Source organism: Rhipicephalus microplus, unplaced genomic scaffold (assembly GCF_043290135.1).
Source record: "Rhipicephalus microplus isolate Deutch F79 unplaced genomic scaffold, USDA_Rmic scaffold_12, whole genome shotgun sequence".
In the NCBI taxonomy this organism is placed as follows: Eukaryota; Metazoa; Arthropoda; class Arachnida; order Ixodida; family Ixodidae; genus Rhipicephalus; species Rhipicephalus microplus.
In genome coordinates, this window is record NW_027464585.1 from 37,065,306 (window position 1) to 37,091,822 (window position 26,517).

At 43.8% G+C, this 26,517-nt stretch overlaps 1 protein-coding gene across 1 annotated transcript in view; it reads left to right on the forward strand.

Moving 5' to 3' along the window:
- The window catches only part of LOC119168164 (cytochrome P450 4V2-like), a 952,270-nt gene that overhangs the window by 315,850 nt on the left and 609,903 nt on the right, over window positions 1-26,517 (forward strand). The window contains exon 3 of the mRNA XM_075882483.1: window positions 9,921-10,006. Within this exon, the coding sequence (XP_075738598.1) occupies window positions 9,921-10,006 (86 nt within the window). The remainder of the gene's footprint in view (window positions 1-9,920; window positions 10,007-26,517) is intronic.

Below are 26,517 nucleotides of genomic sequence, written 5' to 3' on the forward strand. Positions count from 1 at the left end.
ATATGAGTGAGCGACAAGTGGCATGAGGGAACCCGAGTGGGAACATGATTGATTACTTACAGAAGTGCGCGAGATCACACGCAGCATGAACGTGAGTGTCGATGAGTGTGAGTCAGTGTAAGTTTGAATGCGAGAGACTACTCATGACTTCAGTGAGAGAGTGTGAGTATGAGTGAGTGACGAGTGATGTGAGTACATTTGAGCATGAACTTGTTTGAGCACTGATTGATGTGAGTTGGCATGAGGGGGCGAATGGGTGAGTACTGAAGGGTAAGTAGAGGGAATATGCGTGGATGTGAGTAAAGTGCGGGTATGAGTCAGATGAACACTAATCAGTTCAAAAAAAAAGTGCGCCCCCCCCCCCCTTATGGGGAATGATAACCTTACCCAATTTGAGAAGGGGGGCTCTTGCTCGGCCCCGACTAGTCACTGACGCTTATTTTAAAACCTGCCGCAAAGGGAGGGGGGAAGTTGCTTGGGGGGGGGGGGGGGGGGTGCTAGCTTGGCCTTTTACGCTAGGTTCTAATCTGACTATAGGTGAATGTCAAGGGGTGTGAGGAGGTGTAGTATGACAGATATATTGCATATGCAACTATGAAGCAATGTTGGTACTCACGCTTATATGTTACATATTTGTGCTAAAAATTTTATATGTGATTTATATTTTTGTGTATGCAACACTGGTATTCTTCCGATACCATAACCTGTTTGTTTACTCAAGCCTGTCTTTCTCGTAAACTGCACATACCCCAAATTATTAAAATTCCCTAAGACTGCAGTACTGAGGAAGAATGAAATATATATTCTAGATAGATATCTTGGTGTACCAACAGTTCTCTATCAGGAAGGTGCATATTGAGGTTCATCGCAACTTCCTTTCTTCTAGAAAGTAAAAATATGAGGCAGATTCTGCACATTTTTCTCTTAGATGGATCTTGTGTTTTAGCTAATAGCTGAAACCTGTTTCACCTCTTAGGCAAAACCTGTGACTGTATGTTCATGCGCGTTCCGTGCACTTAAGGTCATTTATCGTGTGCGGCTTACGACATCCGGTCATTTCCAAACAGTGTGTGTAATACTGTCACTCTATACATTTCAATGTCATTCGAATGGAATGAGACTTTCATCTAATAAGATTATGTGAATGCTACACAGAGATATATTATCGCATTAGTTTGGAATGAATTAGGTGATCGAAAGAGTTCGAGAATATTCGCCGACGCAGTTAAACCAAATGTATACCTTCTACCCCATTGACATAAAAAGAGGCATTCATCATTATCAATTAGACCTGCGTGCATGAAAACACGCTAATAATGCAGCTTTCTTTTTAGGGCATCTTTCATTTAACAAGAATGCTGTCACAATTGTCTTTACTCTCTATCTCGGTGGCGCTTGGCTGCCGGCAATGTCGGCCATGGTGTAAAAAACCAGCAGACACCTCTGGGCACGCGCATGCGTGTATCTGCAGTGATGGCATCAGCTGCACGAGTGCAATAAACCATAGCCTCCTCTATAACTTTGTGCCCGAGCGGTCGGTCCCTCAGCGCCGTCCCCCGAGCTATTATGGGATGCGAGCGCTCCTGGCGGAGCGCCGAGGCGCAAAACGAGAGAATGGATGGCAGCTATGGAGAAAAAACCGGCTTTGAGTAACTACCGAAAGGGCAAAAATGAAATAAGGAGGGAGGCATTTTACGATAATTCAAGGGGAAGCGCTTTACTGTTTGAAGCGAGATCGGGTTGCCTTAGAACGCGTAGTTATAAAGCAAGATTCAGTAAAGAAGAAGAACAATGCACATGCTGCGGGAAAGATAAGGAAACGGCGGAGCATGTTCTGATTGAATGTGGAGATATCCACCCAGGTGTACTCCTGTATCCGTCAACTGAGCTCGTAATGGTTCTAAATTCTCAAAAGAATTACGCGGAAGTTTTCCTCGCAAGAGCGAGAAAGATGAATCAGCCACTGAAGGCTGCCGTTGACAACGCCGCGCAAATACTACAGAAACGTGACAAACTCAAGTGCTCGACCCCGGGACATCATAAAAAACTTTTGGAGGTTGTGCTCGTGAAGTTTCTCCGCCCACTTTTTCTGAACTTCGCGACGAGTGTGACTGACAAACACGACTTGGCAAAAGATTTTCATGTCAAACCATTGTCTCGAAAAGTGCTCAAGCTTTGAGCGCGAAATCAAATAACAAAGCTCACATTGCATTCTGCATACAGTGCTTGTGTTAAAAATTTGGTGTGTGCGCACTTCTTAACGTATACGCATAATCCAATGCAATGTAGACGGTTTCTAGACCGTCATAAACGCAAGCGTGCATAGGCCGCGTCGTCTGCTGTTATTATGGGATCGGTGCGGCATCTGGCGGCGAGCGCCAAAACTATAAGGGACGGATGGCGCGTATGTATTTAGCGCTAATGCGCGGGCACAAAAAAATATAGGAGGCTATGAATAAACCCAGGCAGAAACGCTTGCAAAGCTAGGGCAGTTCCGTCACAAGCTGTTCGCCCACACGGGCACGTGCGAGACCGTGTTTTAAAGCGAACAAATGCGAAACGCTCTGGGTTTTGGTTATGTGTGTTGTCGCGCCACAAGATACCACGTGTGCATCTGTTATTTCGCGTTCTAAAAACCTGAACAGACGGGAGACGTTCATTTTGGAATTTTTTTTTGTCACGCCGCGCACGCCGCATTTCTTGTTGTGACCAAGAACTGCGGTATTCGACAAGTCACCTGAGTACTATCTTAGGGTAACTCCGATTAAAAAATCTTCGCAAACCATGGTTCCATAGGTTTTCACACTGCGCTTATCATAGCATCTGATGGCATGCCTCTTTTGCGTCGACGGCAGCTTGGCATGAGCACATACTGTTTTATATGCAGTTTTAGAACAGCACACGGAAAGCTTCGCGTTTGTGATGCGCGTGCGTTCTGAGCCTACCTCTCGCGGGCTCCCTCAACATAACACTTGCAGACCTGCACCTGCAAGCTTTGCGCACGGTATTCTATACGCAGGTCACATGTAGCGAGCGGCCAGCAAGCGCTCTTGAACATGACCTATTTGGTTAAACACGGCGTAGTTGAGTACATCGCAAGTACGGGGGTTTTTTCTTCTTGTACGAGGCTAGCGAGAAAAGACAATAAACATACGCACACAAAACGCGGACCATGTAATGAGGAATCACGAATTTTACTTTACCTGTTATATGCAAAAGTACGGTGTCATAATGGCAGCCTTTGGTCTTCTCATCAGTACTCCTTTTAAGCACTGTTGGCATCCCCTGGGGTGAAGTCGTCAACGTCCTTGTGGCTCAATCATCGCCGCAATAAGGTGGCTACTACAACCACACGCTCTTCGCATTTACAGCTTTATTGATCTTGTCAAACTAGTATATTATGTAAAAGAAGTGCGTCTCAGTAACAGTTGACATGCGAGCGATTGTTCACGAACACAAAATTTTTGTGGAAACCATGACAAAGAAAACACGTCAGTGTTGCCTACAAAGCCGTAAAAGTGATGGTTTTACTGCTAAGAAAAGGTATATTAGCACTAAATAATTTCAGTCTATCCACTTTGCTGTTTCAATTAAAAGAAACAGAGCTTCAAACCGTCATAATAGCAGTAACAATTAAGCGTAAAACCACTGTCAATATTTTATTATATTGTCATAATTTTTGTATATTCAGTTTTGGTTTCAAACGACACCAAAGCTAGAGACATTTTTATTAGTTCGCTAAAGATTTACACCATTTCTTTTTTTCTGGGCTCAAGACTATTTCTCCTGGGAAGAGATTACGCTGGCAAAATCATGCTGGTGCGTCATTCAAATGACGCACCAACAGCAAAAGCAATAATGACGTACGTGTCAGGCCTTTTAAATAAAACTTCAGCCTTTCGCCTGATTTTCTTCTAAAAAAAAACAACGTATTGTTTAAAGCAGTCAGGTTAACTCTCCTTCAATTCGACATTATAAAACTTGAAAAAAATGTACTAGCATCTGGGATTTGAACTTGCGACATGCGGAGTTGCGTACTTGGAGGCGGCGCTAACAAACTGAGCGATCGAAGCAAAGCGAAGAGGGATGTGCAATAACAGCACATGTAGTTATTGTACGACGAAATACTGCTATTTCACTGATATAGAATGTTGCATGTGTGTAAACGAATGTGTGGTTATACGTGCGTGCGCATGTATTATTTGTTGTTGCGTAAGTACCGTGCACCTGTTGAAATGATGGGCCCATGGTGGTACTGGCAGTGTTGGCCAGTCAGAATTGTCGGCGCGTAGCGACTCATCGAAATTCCTCTGCAGAATGTGTCGAACCAGAAAAAGGGTCGTCTGCTACCCTGGATGCCGATTAGGTAAGTTCTATTTTGAAGTAACTATTGTCATCTGGCAATGTCGATTCTCACATGGGGCCGTTACGTTTGCGCTGATGTGAGGACACCGCTTTTTTTGCCGTAGCTGGCAGCTTTGCTCTGCGGGACGATGCAGTAAGCTGTTTCTCATCTATGCATCAGCTGGGTGCCCAGCGCGAGGATGAGGAGGGAGGGGGGCTGTAGTATTGTAATAATAAGAATTCTAGTCTAATAATGGGAATTCTGCAGCCTATATACGGAGCTTTTAATGAAATTTGTTTTAATGATATGAATGAAGTAATTAATGCTGAGTGAATGCTGAGATAGGAAGCATTTCTCGTGTGGAATGTTTCTGTTTAAGCTACTGTGTACTTTGCATAAAAAAGCTAACCTATTAAGAAATCCTTTAAAAATATATAAATGAGCTGGGCTGTGATGTCTTTTTATTCGGTGTTGCTAGTTATTCAAAATGCTCAGCCTCTGTAAAGACAGTGATAGAGTAAATTGTATGAATAAGACTAATACTCTTTTTTACCAAAACCATGAATTGTATGTTGTCATGACTTGTCCGGTATTACAGCTTCTGTGATATCTTTATGATCACATCAATTTTCTGTCCTCATTTTCAGTTTCTTATCTGCAAGCTGTCAGGCTGGGAGTGCAATTGAAGCCCATTATGAAAGCTTTTTTGAACGCAAAAGTGGCTTGCAACAAAATGGGCTATTACATGACCTGATTCCTAGCTCGTTCCCCTTGCAAGATCGCTTAGGTGCAGAAATTAAGAATATATTGTTTGTTGCCAAGAATTGTTATAAGAGACCAGTCACTAGCATGAAGTTTGAATAGTATGTACGTTTTATTAACAAGGTATACTGATGGTCACATGGAAGGAGTGAAAAAACAAACAAACATGGTTAACTTGTTAGAGCATGTGTCATGCTAGCTTCAGTGTGTAGTGCTACCTTCATACCGACAACATCCGACAGCTGCTGTTGTCGTGGACTTCAGCTTCTATAGGTGACGGCTAACTTCGTCATGTCGCTGTCATGTGGTTTGTTGCTCTGTCTACAAATTCTCTTATGTGCTTACACGTCATGATCTAACATTTGAATGAATAAATCCCTAATATTATCTTACTGTTCTATTGTTTCTCTTTTTTTCTATGCAGGCACGTTTAAATGGGCTTGCTGAGAATATTGTTGGGCTCAAAGATGAACCAACTCTATTGGATGATTTTACTTTTTAACAGTCAGCGAAGTTCGCGGATCGGAAAGTAGTCAAAAAGGTCTTGAGAATGCTCAAGTCAACGATGAGGATGGTGATCTTGGATTTTATATTAGAAAATTCAGCAGTAGCGCCTTCTGGCCTCTCTGTAAGCAGATTGGAAGCTTTGTGCTAGTTGTTGATTTTGTTATAACAACTAGACTGCAATGGACACAGGTGGATGGCTTGCTGAAGCTGCATCATGCAATATTTTGAAAAAAAAAATTTGCATCTAATGAAAGGGGTACAAACACCAATTTTAAGAGCTGAAAAAACTCAGCCAGACAAACATCCTTTATATGGACATGACTCTGAGCTAGAGTGAAACAAGAGAAAGATAGAGAATATTAACTTATATTGGTTCACGTTGTGATGTTGACCCGATAGTGTGGTTCTAGTGGCCCAGTGCCCCAGTATGGCCAGTGTTGATGATGTCAGGGATAAAACCAACAAAATGGCTGCTTGTACGTCACTAACAGAGCCAATCGTAAAAATATGTACATATCTTGAGCTTGGGTGAATTTGTGATAAAAAGCTTGTATCACGTCGTGGTGTCAGGGTACATATTGTGAGAAGAGAAGAGCCTGCACCACTACTGTATCAAGGGTATCAGGGTACAGTAGGAACTGATACTAATGTGTACTTAGCTTTTCAAGGTGCACTGATACTTGCTAGTGCACTATCTAGGGCTCTTGAAGGCTTCGCCTTGCATTTGAAGCTAAACAAAGCAACTGGTAGTTCTTGCGTTATTACCATTGAATACTATTTCTCAAAACCTAAGCCAAAGCCTAAGCCATATTTTGTGCTACTTTTAAAGTTTTGACAAGCTTTGAAGCCCTGTACAAGTGAATAAAATTTATGAAACTATTTGTAATCTGCATCACCTGTCAACATTGCAGTTAGCAGAAGCTTGAGCGCATGGAAGTCAAGTGTTCACGTACAGAATTGAACTAATACATTTTTTAGAGTGATTGTATGGCTCTTCGCATTGTGGAATGTGCTGCACTGGTGAACACTATATAAAAAACTGTCATTGGACCTAAGATGCCATGTGAAATGTCCCTCACGCATATATACAGATATGTGTGTGCTGTGCACCAGACATACACACGAGCTTAGAACTAATGACCACTCCAAATATAGTTTTCTATTTATTGCTATGTGAAGGCTACAAAATATTACAATGCAGAATATAGGTGCTCCCCTATTGAATTACAGAATTCGCACAGTGTTTTGCTGAACTTTTGAATTACTTTATCACTGTTAGTATCGGTTAGGCAAGTATAATACGACATTATGTAGTCTCTCGTACATATCAACTGCTATAGAAAGTTTTGTGTAGTGTAAAAACTATGTATTCCGAAGTAAAGTATACACACTACTGCATGGCTTCGGTTTCTGTGCCTTTTGTTGGTCATCAGTTCCACAATGTATACAGACTTCATGTTCCCTGTAAATAGTAAGACTGTCTTGTGTTCTTTGATGATCTGGGAATCACCTGGCCCAGGCTAGCTGTGTTGCGCCACATGAAAATGTAGTTTTTGCAAAAGAATATGGCATACCAGAGACGGATACACATAAGTCAGTAAACTTACTCATAAATCAACTAACTCATATTAAGATCAAGCAGCAAGTTTGAGTCGGAGTAAGTGTGGGTTAGTAACATTTTGGGAAGTTTTAGCCGAAGGGTCCATTTCAGAAATATTTGGGGGATTAGTTCAATAAAGTAAAAAGTTGGGCGAGTTGGTGCTGGTTCATGATGATAAGGGGCGCGAAAAAAACGACACACAACAGAGAAGAAGTACACGGGACGACGCGCTATCCCGTGTCGTCCCGTGTACTTCTTCTCTGTTGTGTGTCGTTTTTTTCGCGCCCCTTATCATCATGATTAGTTCAAGTCAGCCACAAGCACAAAATTTTTTTCCTGAGTGAGCAGCTCCACTTTTCTGTCGACTTATGGTCCTATCTACTCAACGTCATTAGTTTCAATCTTATGTCAGCTTATGTTCATGCTTTACACCACATGCTTCAGTACATGACAGTTTATACTGCATCTGAATACTTGATATGAGAGGCGTAAGCCACAGTAGTGGGTCTTTGCCCTTAGCCGACAATCTGTTTCACAGGACGCTATTTTGATAAAAATATTGCGTGTGAGTTGCCTTTCAATAAGAATGTTTTTACTAAATTGCTACTGATAACTCATATTAAAAGCTACAAGGTCAAAATTGACTAAGGATGTCACCAATTATGGTAAATATTAGCAATGACGGAGTAATACTAATTTTAGCTGTTTTATAAAAATTGTTGCTTCTAAAAAAATTGAGGTGCGAAAAATTTATACTTGTTTGGAGTGCAGTGAATATATTTTTATGCCGCTACTTGAAGGAATTGTTTGGTTTCGATATCGAGGTAGTTGTATTTTAGCTATACGTAAACGGCGTGGTAAATGTCTAGGTCACAAGGGGATTGTAACAAGCACTGAGTAGATTGCTGGAGGTTAATTGTACGCGTTGCATGTAAACAGTGAAGGGTGAATAGACATGCAGGTGCTCTAAAAGCAATTTTGGTTGCACACAGACACATAGTTTGCAAATAAAATGAGCTGTTCTATCTCGATGCGATAAGCTCCATTACGGGGGTTGTCTTACGAATGTGGGCGATTTGACAAAGCTTGGGAAACAATGCCCGTATCCCACAATACAATAAAATAATAGTGCAAGAAGCATGACATTATGCTTTCATAATGCGGTGGTGCTTCAATAAGCTCCATGGGCCAAGATGACTTTGGTACTTGTTTGTCAAGGGCCTAGCGTACTACTAGTGTAACAGAAACTTTGAAATGAAACCACATTTTGTTATAAGTGTTGCCTAGCTTCATCATTATTTGTGAGTGCTAACAATAAATGCCAAAGAAACAGACGAGCATTAGTACCATGGTTAGAAGAGCTAACTATAAGTTAACGTACTCCTGAGTCAACTCAATGAAATTGATTGAGTCATGACTCGGCGAGTGACTGGCTGAATAATATTTTGATGCGTTTTAGTACAAGTGAGTCTGGTCGAGGAAAATATTATGGAATGTGAGTTCGAGTGCACTCGGTTGAACAAAGTGTTTGTGCAAGCCCCAAGAAAAAATTATATTTCTTGAGTTTATGACAACACATTCAACCAGAACACACCACACCGCTTTGGTCTTTCCACCAGAACACATCCTACTAGAACATGTTTCACCAGAACACACTTGTCTGGGTCGGCATTCCCGCCAAGACACATCACGCTGTGTCAACTTTCACACCAGTACACATCCCACCAGGACCCACCAAAGCGGGTCAGTCTTCCCACCAGAACCCCGCACACCAGGCTCGTGTATACACCACAACACACCAGTGTGTTCTGCTTTATCCTCCACAACATGCCAGAACACACCAGACGCATCCTGGTGGGATTTTCATCTGGCGTATCTCAGGGTTATTATGTTTGTAGCAGTCACATACCTTTGTCAACTATTCACGTCCCGTAATACCATATTTAGTATATGTGAAGCTAGCGAAACCACCACGAGCGCACAATGAGCCTGGCGTGTAGTCATGACCTAAATAACATGCTTGTCATGACTTCCACGAGGATCTGTCAATCATGTTCGCCATGCAGTCATGTCATACCATACGTGTTTTGAAATATGCCGTGTGAACAAAACCGCCGAAAAAAAGCAGGACCATGAAATGTAAATTTTGAGATTCATGACATACATGTAATGATTTTTATGTTGACTAGTCACTTATGCTCGTCATTCACTCATGTTACGCAATACCAACTTTGGTATCGATAATAATATTGAAACAGCCAGGAGAGCTAGAATTGGAGGGCGGCTAGATAGATAGATAGATAGATAGATAGATAGATAGATAGATAGATAGATAGATAGATAGATAGATAGATAGATAGATAGATAGATAGATAGATAGATAGTTAGATAGATAGATAGATAGATAGATAAATAGATAGGTAGATAGATAGATAGATAGATAGATAGGTAGATAGATAGATAGATATATAGATGGATAGATAGATGAATAGATAGATAGATAGATAGATAGATAGATAGATAGATAGATAGATAGATAGATAGATAGATAGATAGATAGATAGATAGATAGATAGATAGATAGATAGATAGATATATAGATAGATAGATAGATAGATAGAAACCCACACTGCTGTCAATAGAAAAATTCATTATTATCACTCCCATATATATTCACTAATTTGTTATTTTTATTTTTTCATGCAGAAGGTGCTGTCCGGCACAGAAAACGTAAACAAGTCTTTCTTGTACGCAATGATGAAGAGCTGGATCGGCAATGGACTCCTGACGAGGTACGTTCGGTTGCCTATTTTTTTCTCACGCTTGTGTGTATGTTAAATCATTATTCATAATTATGTTTATGGAATGATCTGCTCAATAAGAAACTAACTGTGACTCGGTGCCCTAACAAAAGCATTACATCGGCAATGGCATGTACAGGCGCGGCCACGTCTGTTTATAGCGAGCGAGCAGCCGGCCTTGCACTGCAGCGCGACACTTGGCAGCCGTTGCGCGTTGTGACGTCGCGTGCACAAAAGCATGCGCGGCCTTACATACACAGGCCTGCTATGCACGGGTGACAACGTTGGACGTTGTGCTTGTTAGACCGAACAGCTGCCCTTGCTCAGAGCACTTTCTTCATATCTATTTTAAGGTTCCAATATGAAATAAATTTCTAAGGTAGCGTCACTCAAGGTTCTCGATGCCGTCTTTCTCACTCTCTTACTTACCTCTCAGTTTCTTTGCAATTCGTATCTGTAATTAGTGAATTCTTTGGACGTGATCTTGTAAATGTCGGGTAATGTTGTTTATTAGTATGCAAAAGGTTCAAACGAGTACGCATGCACATATGATTTTAGCTGGATTCTCGCCGTGATGAAAGACTGAATTGTAGCCAGGACATAAACTGGAGAGGAGAAACATTTCAGTTGGCGCCACATCGGCCAATATTGTTTCGCCGTGCTCATTCAATGCGACATCCAAGTCTTTTAACAATACTGGGTTGCCGAAAAAAAAAACAGAAAGCGGTTTCGGTCTCGTCAACTTACCTCATGCTATCCGAAATGAAGCACACCGTGAACATTCTACACGAATGCTTTCGTGCAGATCCGTCGAAGTACGTTTACGCAGATCTGCGAAGCGAGTTTATTTGTACGTTTTCTTTAAAACGCCAGCGGCGCGTCTAATGTGCGTCTATACTCTGTTTCACTCGTTTCGTTCAGCACTACTAAAGCTACCGGGTGTAACAAAGCCACACACTTACGCAGCGTAACATAGTACCAGACATACCAAGAACATAAAGATTAACGGTTTGACTAAAATTCGCGTTTGTTTAGAGTGTGTTACGCCATATCGATATTTCATACGTTTATTCTTCGTATTTCGTTCATACGCACGAAATTATTTTTGTCACCGACGGTGACTGTGTTTACAAAACTACATGGCAGCACCCATGTAGAAGCGATCACCTGCTTTTACCCGAATTAGTCCGTCCCATACACCCACTTCGCTGACAGCAACAAATGAATGTATAAATCCGCCATCGATTTGTATTGTCTTATTCTGAGGATAAAAATTCAGGTACGTCTTGTCGTTATTAGCGAGATATGCTGCTTGCTTAGCCGCACCTGCTAAGACTAACGCGCTGAGGCAGGGTTTGCGCTTCGTCATCAGACCAAGAACGCAGCTTCTCCTATACGGACATGCATCATGGCACAACGTCTCGCACGCGTCGGATTCTCCTTCTATGCAAAAAAAAAAATGACAGCATATCCATGGAGTGAATGATGAAGAGTGGGTCGAAGCATTCGTCCATCCATTCGTTCTTGCTTCCGTCCGTGCATGTGTCCGTCTGTGTGACCATTCATGCGTCCATCCGCCCGTCCATGCGTGCGTCTGTTCGTGCGTCCGTCCCTGCGTTCGTCCATGCATCCTCCCTTGCGTCCATCCATGCATATGTCTGTGTGTCCGTTAGTCCATATATTCAACACTCCAAGTACCACCATCTCGCATCTTTTCATCATATATTCCCCATATAGAAGCACCGCCATCCAGCGGACATTGCAAGGACTAAACGAGAAGTGGCACACGCACACTTTCTTACGGCTTGCACTTCGGGTCTACTTCCCACCTTTAACCACCTCGAGTTCATGGTATATAATAGTTCACTGTATTCATGGCACTGTGGCCCAACACTCGCTAAACCTTTCTAAAACCAAGGAGGTTACACCTAGCGAGTAGAACGTAGCAACCTTTTTCTGTCAGGTAGTGTTCAATGTACATGACAATGGCTGCTGATGGGAAATGAAAGACAGAATTCGGCTTTTACTTTCCTACGGGTTGCGCTCCGTATCTACTTCCCACCTTAAACCACCTCGAGTTCATGGTATAGACTAGTTCATTGTATTCATGGCACTGCGACTCAACGCTCGCTAAACCTTTCTAAAACTAAAGAGGTTACACCCAGGAAGTATAACGTAGCAACCCTTTCTTCTCAGATAGTGCTCAATGTACATGCCAATGGCTGCTGATGGGGATCGCAGCGTGCGTGTTAACTAAAAGCCGAATCCTCTTGTCTCTCATTCCCCATTAGCAGCCATTGGCATGTAAATTGATCACTATCTTTTGTTCTTAAACAACGCACAGAAGAAATCTCTCACCGGCACCACCTTGAAGGACAATATGTTATACTTGTTACACACTACAACGGCTACGAGGGATGAACGGGTGCCGCTATAAGGAGCTTCGCCCCTAAAAATAGAGAAAAGAAGCATTGCAACAGAAGACGCGAAGGAATGCGTCGATGTAGAAGCAGTTATACGTGAACCAAATAAGCGTCGGAGAGAAATTGGCACAAAGTGAAGTTATCCGTCGACATAGGCGCCGCATGCTGACCAGAGGGAGCTGCGTCGCTTGCACTACCCCGTCTCAAAGTTTTTGACATTCGCCATTTGAGGCACGTAGAAAGTAGACGCGTGCGCGTGTCTCCCATGTATCCCGGTCAGTGTAGGTAGGTAAAAAAATTGGCAGCATATCCACGGAGTGAATGATAGAGAGTGGGACGAAGCATTCGACCGTCCATTTGTTCTTGCTTCCGTCCGTCCAAGCGTCCGTCTGTGTGACCGTCCATGCATCCATCCGCCCGTCCGTGCGTGCGTCTGTTCGTGTGCCCGTCCCTGCGTTCGTCCATGCATCCGCCCATGCGTCCGTTCATGCGTCCATCCATGTATCTCTCTGTGTGTCCGTTCCTCTGTTTACTCAACACTTCAAGTACCACCATCTAGGATCTTTTCATCATATTCGCCATAAACGCCTCCCTGGGCGCCACCATAGCCCTCCTTTGGCTGTGCAAATTGGCGCGTCCCCTCGAAAATGCTCTGGCAACGCTGCGCTCTTAGCCTTTGTACTCCCGCGCACAGCCCATCATGGTGGTGTTTTTTTTTTCTTCCTGTGCAAAGGTGTACATTCCCCATATAGAAACACTGCCATCCAGCGGACATTCCATGGACTAAACGAAAGGTAGCACACGCACACTTTCTTACGGCTTGCGCTTCGGGTCTACTTCCCACCTTTAACCACCTCGACATCATAGTATATACTAGTTCACTGTATTTATGGCACTGCGGCCCAACGCTCGCTAAACCTCTCTAAAACCGAAGACGTTACGCCCAGCGAGTATAACGTAGCAACCTTTTCCTGTCACATAGTGCTCAATGTACATGCCTCTGGCTGCTATTGGGGATCGCAGCATGCGCGTTAACTAAAAGCTGAAAGCTCCTGTCTCTCATTCCTCATTAGCAGCCACTGGCATGTACATTGAGCACTATTTTTTTTTGTTCAACAACGCACAGAAAAAATCTCCCACCGACACCACCTTGGAGGTCAAAATGTAACGATTGTTACACACTACGACTACGAGGGACGAACGGGTGTCGCTATAAAAAGCATCGCCCCTAAAACTTTATTTTTTCTTTGTAAAGGAAAGGGGCACAGGTACAGAGATGAGGAGGGATCGCTACACTCAGTAATTCTCCGCAACCTTCTCTGCCCAACCGATGATGGCCTCTTGGACGTCGAATTTGAAGCTGCGCTAAGATCCGCCGACAGATGCAGAGCGCGAGGCACGAGGGTCACGTTTGCATTTTCAGTGCTGCCGTCTCAAGGTTGCTTCGTTTATCCGCTTGGCTATGTATTCTGGTGCTGCAGTCACACTTGAAAACTCGTCTTAGTGGTGCTTATAAGTGTCTACCGATCTTCAGCAGAGTAACAAATCCACGCTTCAAGTTCCTGGCGTGACTGCTTGTTTCAATGTTTTACTAGAATTTAGGTTAATAAACCAGCCTTATCTGCAATGAGCGTGTATAGATGATTCGGTGAGCAGATGCCGTGAAGACGGTGAGCAGACAACAAGACGTGGATGTGGAAGGGCTAATCACCTTTTTTATTGGTTGAGGGGCCCTGTAGCCTCCACAGTGTTGAACGGAACTTCTGAAACAGATTATAGTACATGCCAGTTCTTTCAAATAGTTGTGCGTATGCACGTATACAGAGCAGCTGGAGAGCGTAATCAACGCACTTTCAGTAACAATTCACGCTTCACCAGTTCAAGCCACTTTCTCTCGAAGGCGGCATAAATGAGCCTCGACGCGCTGCTTCGGGACGCCTCACCAGTAGAACTCTCACTTTTCAGAAAGTTCCACGCATCACACCGGAATTACCTGGCATCACGATTTTCAAAATGGAAAGAGAGAGAGAGAGAAGTAAACGATTATTTCAAAACAGTGCCCTGAGCAATGCCCGGTGTCAGCCTGAGGCGGAAGGGCTCCTTAGTCGAGGAACCCTCTGGCTTCTACTGCCCTCTTGGCCCTGGCGACGAGTTGTTGTTGGTCTTTTAGGTCCTCGAGGGCGAGCTTCGCCTCTATGTTTCGGTTAGGTCTTCGTTCGTCCGTCCTGCTTCGTTATCAGTCGTGTGTTGTTGCAGGTTAAATTTGGTGATACACTGATATGCAAAAAACAAGTGTGCCAGGGTGTCCGGTACGTTGCAAAGCAGGCACATAGAGCTATATCTCGTAGGGTAGAAACGGTGCATTAGGGCCCCATGTGCGTATATGCTGCTTTGCAGGCGTCTCAGTATCACTCTTTCCTTTTTTGTCAGTTTGGAGTGTGGTGGAGGGTATACTCGTCGCTCCGGCCTGCAATGCTGGAGTAACGACGAGTAGGTGTTTGCAAAACTTCCGTCTCTTCAACGACGGGTTGGCAGCCCGACTGACGTGCTCACGGGCAGGGGCGTGGGCCGCTTCATTTCCCTGCAGACCCTCGTGTCCTGACGCCCATAATATACAAGTGTATGGGAGTGGAGTGTCAAAATATTGATGGCATTGGCTGAGATACGGCCCTTATCAAAATTCTTACAGGCGGCTTGCGAGTCGGTGAAAATCACCGCGGCGTCTGTACATGTTGTGGTTGCTAGAGCGATTGCCAATTCTTCTGCGGCGTCTGAATTGAGTGCGTTGACCATGGCTGACGCTAATTCTCGGCCTTGAGAATCTACGACACTGACAGCATACGTGTTTCTATGCGGATACTTGGCCGCGTCAGTGTAGCGCGCGTCCGGGTGTTGCTTAAACTTTCATTGAATAGCGTTAGCTCTAGCCTTGCATCTATTTATGTAAAAAGTAGGACGTATGTTGCGTGGAATAGGTGCGATGAACAGTGACTCTCTACCGTACAGCGGGATGCGCTTTTTCCGGTCTGCTTCGGCGATGAACGTGTCGCTGTAGTTGAGGTACCGGAGCACCGACCTCCCCGTGGGCGTCAGCTTGAGCCTCTCCAGCTGACTGTTCCTATGCGCTTCGATGAGCTCTTTCCACGCGTTGTGGACGCCCATCTTTAGGAGACGTGTAGTAGAGGCCATTGGTGGAATGCCCAGGGCTATTTTAGTGGCGTTTCTTACCATAAAATGGACACATTAAAAAGCCGTCATCATAGTGCTGTTAGTCAAGTGTTCATACGATTTAGGATGACTGCCAGTTTGGCGTGTTGGTAAAGGTTCATGATGAAACAAGTGCTAAAAATTAAACCGAGATTATGGTATGCCATCGGATTGTGATAAGAGTTGTCAGGAAGTGAAAATACAATGATCAGCACACGCGACGAGGGGAGACGAGCTGAGCAAGAAAAAGAGCGGACAGTGGTCACCCCATATCTGTACAATATTTAACATCGGTTAAAAAAAGATCGACTGATCTTTTCAGATAAAAACAAATCACCGAACATTTGCCGAGCAGTAGAAAGGCTAGCCAACAAGGAATGAGCGGCAGAATTGGACAGAAGTAGCATAAAACAAGGCAGGAGGTACGTTGAGTGCAAAAAAGATGTATACGGAACTCATTTTACATGTGGAAAGGAATACGTCGGTGAGACGGGTCGGTGCCTGTATATGCGTCTTCGTGAACATGAGAGTTCACTAAATTGGGCCCCTTACTCACACTTAGCGATGCACTGGAAGGAGTGCAACTGCCAACCTAAATTTTTAGGCACACGAATAATTGACAGGCACAAGAAGTGAACGACGAGGGAAATAATGGAAGCGTATAGAATTAGAAAAGGAGGGGATAGTTGCGTCAGTCAAGCGGTGTTCTTCTAACAGATGCAGAATTCGCTTTTTTTGGAAGCTACATAACGCAGTGCATTTTCTTTGTCTTTTTACGTTTTCTATTTCTAGTTCTTCACACGTGTTTGTTTCCGGTTGAGTGCCATCGGTTATGGGTGTGATTATTTTGGTATATCACGTTGTTGATGATGAAAGCGGGAGGTTGAGAGGTACGTACACTCGTGTGCTATATTTATTGTTCACTTCGAAATAAAACTAAGTTGCTAGTAAGCGCTCGACTGTGTCCTCTCTGATTGAGTGTAATATTTTAGCGCTTGTTTAATCATGTTAATTCTAGTCTGCCCGCAGTTTTTTTTTCTTGATCGTGCACAAGCTCACTGTAATCACTCGTCACAACGTCATACTTTGTGGTCACTGACAGGAGCCAGCAAGAAGCGCTTTGATTGTGTCACAGCATGAACAAAGCACAATAAGGAGAATTAGACTGACTACTGAACGATTACAATTTAGAATAACCAAAAATTCATCCACGTATCTGAATAATTTAACGACATGCGAGCCCTTTATCTTTTTCTGCAGTTTATTGCCCATTTTTGCCAATAGTAAATCACTGAATAGAGGTGCTAGCATTAGCCAATTGAAACACCCTTTTTTCTGCAGATAAATGCAAACATTCTATTGAACGAAAGTAGAGGTAAGGTACATCAAAACCAGGTCAAGAACATCAGTGCGCGAGTTTTTCTTGACCTGGTTTTGCTGTACCTTACGTCTACTTTCGTTCAATGGAATATTTGCATTTATCGAGGGTAACAAACTGGATTCCCAGAGAAGGGAAGCGGGTTAGGGGGAGACGGAAGGTTAGGTGGGCAGATGTGAATAAGAAGTTAGCGGATATAAATTGGCAGCAGCAAGCACAGGACCGGGTTAACTGGCGGGACATGGGAGAGGCCTTTGTACTGCAGTGGACGTAGTCCGGCTGATGATGATGATAATGATGAAAGTAATTTTGAGATGAATTTTTATAATAACGTTGAATTGGAATGATTGTATTTTAGGTTGCACTGCTCGGGTAACATCCCAGTGACTCAGCACATAAATCAGGTGGTCGTCGTCGTCGTCGTCCAAGCTGCTAGCTACAATGCATTCGTCTACGAGCTGCTCCAACGACAGTACAGACGTTTCGGTCACCTTCACTAGCCGCCGTCTTTTTGACGTGGTGCATTCATGGCTTCGGAGACATGAAATCACGAGACACACGCTCTGAACTTCCTCGAACAACACAGGCGCACGAATCAATATGCGGTCAGCGTTATCTGCATCCGAAACCCGCGCTCACGCTGTCACCTGCCAGCAACCACATGTTTGCTGGTTTGTGTCGCATAAACCGTCCTCCCGGCCTAATCACACCACGCTGTTACGTTTGGCCGAAACGGGCTCCAAGCCGGGAGAGGAAGACGCTGAGAGAAGGAAGCATGTAAGTTTTGATGCGGTGTACTTGCCGTAAGAAGGTCTACAAAACAATGACCCACGGCGTGGTGCTTAGTCGAATATAAAGGCATGGCGTGAACGAAGAGGGCGGGAACGCACATCAGGGCACATGCATGATAACAGATTATCGTTCGGAGCAGATGAGCCAAATATTGGTGCTGGTTGATAAGTTGCGGGTGGCGCGTAAACGCAACAATGCTCTCACTTCGAAGTCATATAGGTCAAAAGCGGTCCCAGTGGAAGCTTAATTCTCCCAAAGAAGCCTCCGAAGGTAGCCCGAGTGCTTTAATTCAACCAAAGAAATGCCTGGCCACATTTCAGAGCCCTTCAGAGAACTGGCAAACGCCCAACCGAATATGCCATTAGATGCCTCATCAAAGCTAATTTTAACCGTCGAAAGTCGTCCCGCGGCGACAGCGTCAACATGCCTAATGTGAAAAACATCCTCACGTGACGACATGCATGACCATACGACAACACCGTGACGTCCTAGGCCGCTAATATTTACGACGTCATCATCTCACATCCTTTCTATATCGAATGTGGGCCGACCATAGAGATGAAGCAGAAATAACTACGGGGCACAAAGCTTTCGGAGAGGGGCAGGGCACGAAGAGTGCATCAACTGAGTATAAATGATAGCTTTCGATTTCGAGTCGTCTTACGCAAAAGCCTGAGATTTTTTTGCGTGAGAGTGTTTTCGGCCGGGGTTCATCAAGACTTATGTGACGTATTACTCTCACGGGAATGACGTAAAAAAATACGCCTGTTCAGGAGACAAAACCCAGGGCCTGTGCAGAAGGCGCAGCACAGTCACAACGAAAGCTAGAAGAGCGGCCTTTCAGAACATTTCTAAACACTCATAAGGCAACTGCTGCAAGAACACTTGCTTGATACCCACTAGGGTATTATTAATAAACTTTTGGGTAGTAGGCCGGAATTCGCTATGCTATTTTTCGTCATTCTTCTGTGAAGCGTGGTATCCGCTAAACACTTGCAACGAATTCCGTGCCAATTGTTCATGCAGCGGGTAATGACGATGGGGAATAATTCTTAAGTGAGTATGCGCCACAGTTCATAGTTGATCAAGAACGAGCTTTTGTAATGGGTTGGAACATTGCACAACCCACTCGTTATGCTATTCGTATTGTGTGACGCCTCGTTGTTCTTTTTCTGTTCTAAAATGCTTAATTACTCAAACTCACGTGATTCCTCTCCCGACATCAAGTTTGACCAGGGCAAGTTTGCGAAAGGCCCACAAAAAGAGCTCTTGATGATGAAAAGCGATACACACTCTTCAAGTAGATATTGCAAATTGAGTCAAATGACTCCATATGCAAAGGCACACAGCAAATAACAGCCGCATTTGGAGATCAATACAGAGGACTGTAAACCACAGCGGAGGTTACGGATGAGTATGAAAAACAAGCTAAACGATTCGTTGCTTTATCGCCACGTTTACATGAAAATGATCGGCTCACTATGGATGGACCCATAAATGAAGAAGAAATTAATGTTGCAATCAGATGTTTGCAAAGAAACAAAACTCCAGTCCCGGATGGCTTTAGCGCGAAGTTTTACATAACATAACAAGAACTTATAATATCTTTCCTTGAGGCACTTTTTACTGAAGCCTATGAACTCGGGGAATTTCCTCGTTCTTTTTATCAGAGCCACATTATTTTGGTCCCGAAAAGTACCGAAGGTGCAGTTTTAAAAGGAGTATCTGGATATAGGCCTATTTCTTCATGTAATGTTGATTATAAGATATTTCCGAAAATCCTCATGAATAAGTTGCAAACAGTGATTAATAAACGTGTAGGCGCCTATCAGACAGAGGCCACTCTATACAGATGAATATCTATTTGCTACCAGCCCTTGAGAGCATTGACAATAGCATCAATCAGGTAGCTCTCCTTCAGATTGACCTTGCTAAGGTTTTTAATAAGGTCTGACTTGACTTTTTGTTTCAACTACTCAGACAACTCGAGTTAGGCGATGTACGTACAATCACCCCTGAGGAAAGAACCAAGTCGGTTCTGAAACATCACGTTTCTTGAAAACTTTTGGTTGGAGTCTATATCATCTCACACGTACAATGGTATATGACCATGGTATAAAAAGTGCACAGCAAGATTATTTGTGAATCCCATGCCTTTGACCTATTACAGATATAAATTCTTCAGTGCGGCAGCGCTGCCCACTTGAGCCTTTACTTTTTTCAGTATACTTGGAACCACTTTGTTTAGGTGTACTGCTTAATTCATGTACTACATAATGTAAATTGGAGCCGAGGAAATCAAATTTCCAGCCTACGCAGATGACATTGCCTTCTTCTGCATGAATAAACCGAGTGTTCAAAAAGCAGTGAACACCGCAATGCGTTTCTGTGAAATTTTTGAAGCTAATATAAATTTTGATAAAACTAACGGATTCTGGCTAAGCGCTTGCATAACAACTCCCCCGGTTTTCGAAAATATACACTGGAACGGAGCTCCAGTACGCTATCTCGGTGTGTCTATGATAACCACCGTAAAAGTGGCCCTCATTGGACGTCCGCCATAACCACCATCATTCCAAAGGTGTTCACTTGACAAGCACGGGATCTTTCGAGAGCTAAAGCATGCAACGTATTTCTTGTATCACAGCTTGTCTACATAGTACTTGTCTACACTGCATTACTCTCGCGTACATATCCAGGAATTTCGCAGGATATTTGCCTGCTTCATTAGGAATTCTTCACGAGAGCCAGGCGACGAGACCTTTTTCTTTCACTTGACAAAAGTGGGCTTGGTCTTGTGCATTTGTCTGTACAACTGTTGATGCGATTGATTGACTGATTCGTGGGGTTTAACGTCCCAAAACCACTATTTGATTATGAGAGACGCCGTAGTGGAGGGCTTTGGAAATTTTGAACACCTGGGGTTCTTTAACATGCACCCAAATCTAAGTACATGGGCCTACAATATTTCCGCCTCCATCTGAAATGCAGCCACCACAGCCAGGATTTGATCCCGCGACCTGCGGGTCAGCATCCGAGTACCTTAGCCACTAGACCACCGTGGCGGGGCAAAACTATTGATGCGTTATTTTTACCTTAAGAATGCGTGTCACCCGTTTCTTTTGGCTGTTATCTGGAATCGACTTGCATACCACTTCGCTTTTCTTTTTTGTCGCGACTACAGTCGCTGCAAACTCGCAATTGTAGGGTTTCTTAAAAGAGATTGTTGGGGTCATACATTGTCTGAAAGCCAGATTCAGTTTAGGATATCTATAAAGTGTACACAGAACGATACTCACAGCTGCACATGTCAGCACCCCTTTCCCTGAACCTGTTTACCGATAGCAATATTTATATGAAACTGTTATAGATGTGTTCTACCATTTGCATATTTTTATCGCCAACACCGAAAACATCTTTCTTTGGGCTGCACACCTCCACATTACATGTAGAGACGTGGCTTCAAGAAAAAGTACATACATGCCCTGGTGTCTAGATTGCAAACTGTGAAACGAGCCTGAAAGAATCAAGCATGGTTTTATTATATGCGGTGACGCTTGTCGTTTTTGAGACATTCTTAAGGGAACCATCAGAAAATAATTTCCTGTTACAGCTGCTCAGATTTGGGCAAACGTTAAAAAACCCAGGTAATCAAAATTTTTGGAGCCCTACACTACGACGTCTCAAATAAACATATGGTGGTTTTGGGAATTTAAAGCCCACATATCAATCAATTCCTGTTAGAGCTCATGGCGTTAGGCTTCTATCGTTAAAGAAACTTTTAACAATAATTCGCCATAGGATTTATTTAACTTTTTTAGCGTTTTTTATTATGGAGGGGCCGCATGATTGACAGACATGCTGAGCCACCTTCGGCCGACAAAGTTCAGATAAGAGGCAGCGATTGTGTGTAGTGTTGTAAAGACTTCTGACCCTTTTGCGGAGTCAATTGAACTTCTGAACATAGCTGTTTCTTTACCACACCTTTGAAAGTTCGTTGGACAGTATGAAATCGTGTCTTGTGCATGTGTGCACGGGAGAAAAATTTCGAAACGATTGATTTTGTGGCTATATGTCACATCATTTGATTGCATGCGTTGTTTGTTTTCTATCCATTAACAGAAGCACTGGCGTTACTGAGTGGTATAATACTCGGCTGGCACGCAGCGAACCCGGGTTCAAGCACCACTATGTCCTTGATGCTAGGTCTTTTTTTTTTTCATTTCGCGATAGTCGTTATAGACACCGTCAGTGGCGGCGGCAAGCAACTACTGTGCCGAGCGTGACCCGAGTTTTTATCTCATAACAACGTTCACAGTGAAACAAAAAATTAACAACCTTGTCACAAAGGCGAGGCGGTGGCAACAGATTGTAAAGTAACGCAAAGAATGGCAAGCAGATCGAAACACGCCCGGCGTGCGTGTCTCACGCACAAATGACGCACGAAAGGTAATCACAGGTACAGGTAAGCGAAAGAACTCATGAGAAATGCTGCAAAACGTTCATAGCTGCTGGACACCTAGCTGTGTCTCACCTAGCTGCGTCTTTTCTCTAGCTGTGTCTCTAGAACACCTAGCTTTTCTCTAGCCGTGTCTTTTCTCTAGGACACCTAGCTGTGTCTTTTCTCGGTGGCTATGCTTACTGGTGCGCACGTTCTCAAGTGCAGTTCGTGACTGTGGCAGGTAGATTGCACAAAAAATTGGTAGCATATCTAAGGAGTGAATGATGGAGAGTGGGGCGAAGCATTCGTCCATCCATTCATTCTTGCTTCTGTCCGTCCATGCGTCCGTCTGTGTTGACCGTCCGCGCGTGCGTGCGTGTGTTCGTGCGTCCGTCCCTGCTTTCATCCATGCATCCGCCGCTGCGTCCGTTCATGCGTCCATCCATCTGTGTGTCCATTCGTCCATCTATTCAACCCTCCAAGTACCACCACCTCGCATCTTTTCATCATATATTCCCCATATGGAAGCACCGCCATCCAGAAAACATTCCAAGGATTAAATGAGAGGTGGCACACGCACACTTTCTTAAGACTTGCGCTTCGGGTCTACTTCCCACCTTTAACCACCACGAGTTCATGGTATATACTAGTTCACTGTATTCATGGCACTGTGGCCCAACGCTCGCTAAATCTTTTTAAAATCAAGGAAGTTACGCCCAGCGGGTATAACGTAGCAACATTTTCCTGACAGATAGTGGTCAATGTATATGCCAATGGCTGCTAATGGGAAATAAGAGACAGGAGAATTCGGCTTTCACTTTCTTACGTCTTGCGCTTCGTATCTAGTTCCAACCTTTAACCACCTCGTGTTCATGGTGTATAAAACCAAGGAGGTTACGCCCCACGAGTGTAAGGTAGCCACCTTTTCCTGTCAGATAGCGTTATATGTACATGCCAATGGCTGCTAATGGAAATTGAGAGACAGGAGAGTTCGGCTTTTACTTTCTTACGGCTTGCGCTTAGTATCTACTTTCCACCTTTAACCACCTCGAGTTCATTCATGGTATATACTAGTTCATTGTATTCATGGCACTGCGGCTCAACGCTCGCTAAACATTTCTAAAACTAAGGAGGTTACACCTACAAAGTATAACGTAGGAACCCTTTCTTGTCAGATAGGGCTCAATGTACATGCCAATGGCTGCTATCGGGGATCGCAGCGTGCGCGTTAACCAAAAGTCGAATCCTCCTGTCTCTCATTCCCTATTAGCAGCCACTGGCATGTACATTGAGCAATATTTTTTATTGTTCAACAATGCACAAAAAAAATCTCTCACCGGCACCACAATGGAAGTCAAAATGTTATACTTGTTACATACTACAACGAGGAACGAACGGGTGCCGTTATAAGATGCTTCGCCCCTAAAAATCAGTTTCACTGAAAAGGTGGAGCAATGAATGTGATAGCGACAAATTGCAATCTTATACGAAGTGAGGCTAGATGTCTACTTATTGAGATCCGATCTTACGTAACTCTACAAGACGCTGGTGTAAGAGAACACGGCTGCTCCTTATACACTCGCGGCACCACCTTTTCGTGTCAAGACCGCAGCCCGTAGAAGCTTCCGCCTCCTGTGGGGGCACAAGGCGCGCGTTGATTGTTGCCGTGAGAGCGCAGCAACCATAAGTGCCCCGCAGCACATTATTTTTCGCTTTCAAGTGAAGCGCACGCGCAGACCACCGCGACCGGAAAGGTGATGTTCGCTCCGCAGAAAGGTAACGCATCCTTCCACGTATATATATATATATATATATATATATATATATATATATATATATATATATATATATATATATATATAGGGAAAGAAGTGTATACCTAAGGGCTCGTTTTTCCGTGTTTTTACACAATATTATAGAGATCTAACAGACGATAATGCCAAGAAAAGTATAGGAGAAGATATTAGACCGAATTGTAATGTATATATGAAGAAAAGTGGGTGAAAAGGTAACTTGCCGTGGGCAGGATCTGAACCTGCGACCTTCGAATGACGCGTTAGGTGCTCCACCACTGAGCTACCACGACAGCTATCCCCCAGCCACTCTATAGGATATATATATATATATATATATATATATATATATATATATATATATATATATATATATATATATATATATATATATATATATATATATATATATATATGTGTGTGTGAATGGTGGTTGAGTGGCCGTAGCGTTGCAAGTAGTCAGATAAATCTTCCGTGAGTGGTCACAACGTGGTTTATTTTGACGTTTCGGCCTAGAGTCTGACCTTCATCAGGATCGAAGGTACAGTTTGCTGGTGCTCAGCTTTATACAATCTTGAATCAGAGGGGGAGAGAAAGAAAGAGAAAAAAACGAGAGAAAAAAATGGCAGATCCCACTTACATTAGGAATCTATGATATGAGAAGCACGAATGAGAAATCTTGATATGCCACTTTAAAATCAGCACAATACAACGAGGTGGAGGTAAATGATGCCGTACGTGACTTCCGTGCCATGGTTATCATGTTCGGATGTGTCGTATATCTTCGTCATCTATTCACGCCACGAGATACCAAATTTAGTATATGTGGAGCTAGCCGAATGGCCGCGAGCATGCTATGAGCGTGGCATGTTGTTATGTTCTTACATGACACGCGTGTCAGGATTATCATGTTTGCATCAGTCATATATTCCGTCATCTATTGACGTCACGTAACACCATATTTGTTATATGTGGAACTAGCGGAATGGCCGCGAGTGCATCATAAAGGGCTCATTATACTCCAATGTAGCGTTGACGTGCGCACACGCTTGGCACAGTGACGCTAAGTTAGCAAAACGCCAGCTCTCTGTAGCCTCACGCCAGGTGCGACCAGTGTCCATCGGCGCGGCCCGACGACCACCGGCGCGAAATGCAGCTTGTGGCATTTCGTGCCGATGCGTAACCCAGACAACACAGCGTCTCCCTCTTTTTGTGATGGAGGGACACTAGACGCACTGAAACGCGCATGCGTCAAAGCAACGCAGCACGGCGCGCGCCTGCGAGTAAATGGCAGGACCAGTGCCTGGCGTGGCAATACCGGCATGACGCGACCAAATGAACGCTGGTGAGCACGCGCAGCGCGTCACGTCGAAATGTATTGGGGCCTTGAGTGTGCCTAGTAGTCATGTTCTCACATGACAGGTATCTCATTATTATCATGTTTCCAGCATTCACATACCTTCGTCGTCCTTTGGCATCACGCAATACCAAATTTGGCATATGTCCAGCTAGCGTAATGGCTGCAAGCACATTATGAGCGTAGCATGTAGTCATGTTGTTACATGACACACATTTCATGTTAATCATGTTTGTACCAGTATCATGCCTTCGTAATCTATTCACTTACCGTAATACCAAATTTGGTATCAGTGAAGCTAGCGAAATGGCCACCAGTGCATCATGAGCGTGGCATGTAGTCATGTTACATGACACGCCTCTCATGATTATCATGGTTGCACCAGTCACATACCTTCGTCATCCACTCACGTGCTGCAATACCCAATTTGGTATATGTGACACTAGCGAAATAGCAGCGACCGCATCATCAACGTGGCATGCACTCATGTTGTTACATAACACGCATGTCGTGATTTTCATGTTAGTGTCTGTCGCTTGTGTTCGTCATGCAATCATGTCATACCATACCAGTTTTGCAACTTGCCTTGTGAACGGAACCACCGCAAGAGCTGAAGGACCATGAAATGCAAATCATGACTTTCAGGACATACATTATTGATTTTCATCTTTTTACTAGTCAAATATTCTCGCAATACAGTCATGTTATGCCACACCAAGTTTGGTATCGATACCACTACCCAAACGGCCAGGAGAGCTAAACGTCGTAGGCTGCTAGACATAGATAGATAGATAGATAGATAGATAGATAGATAGATAGATAGATAGATAGATAGATAGATAGATAGATAGATAGATAGATAGATAGATAGGAGGCTCAAAGTCGGTGAAGTTCGCCAAGAAATGCTTCGCATTTAAAAAGGAAGAAAAAAAGGAGAACTTAAGGTGGACTCCCCCGGGCGTCCCCTTTCACTTTTCCTTTCCCTTCCCCTCCATCACTCTCCCTCATCTCATTTTCACCTTAGGATGTCTGTGATCTGTGTATCCTTCCTTTCACTAGAGCATCGTTCCCGCCCAGACGGCGCCTCCTGGCTCTTGCAGTTTTGTGTGGG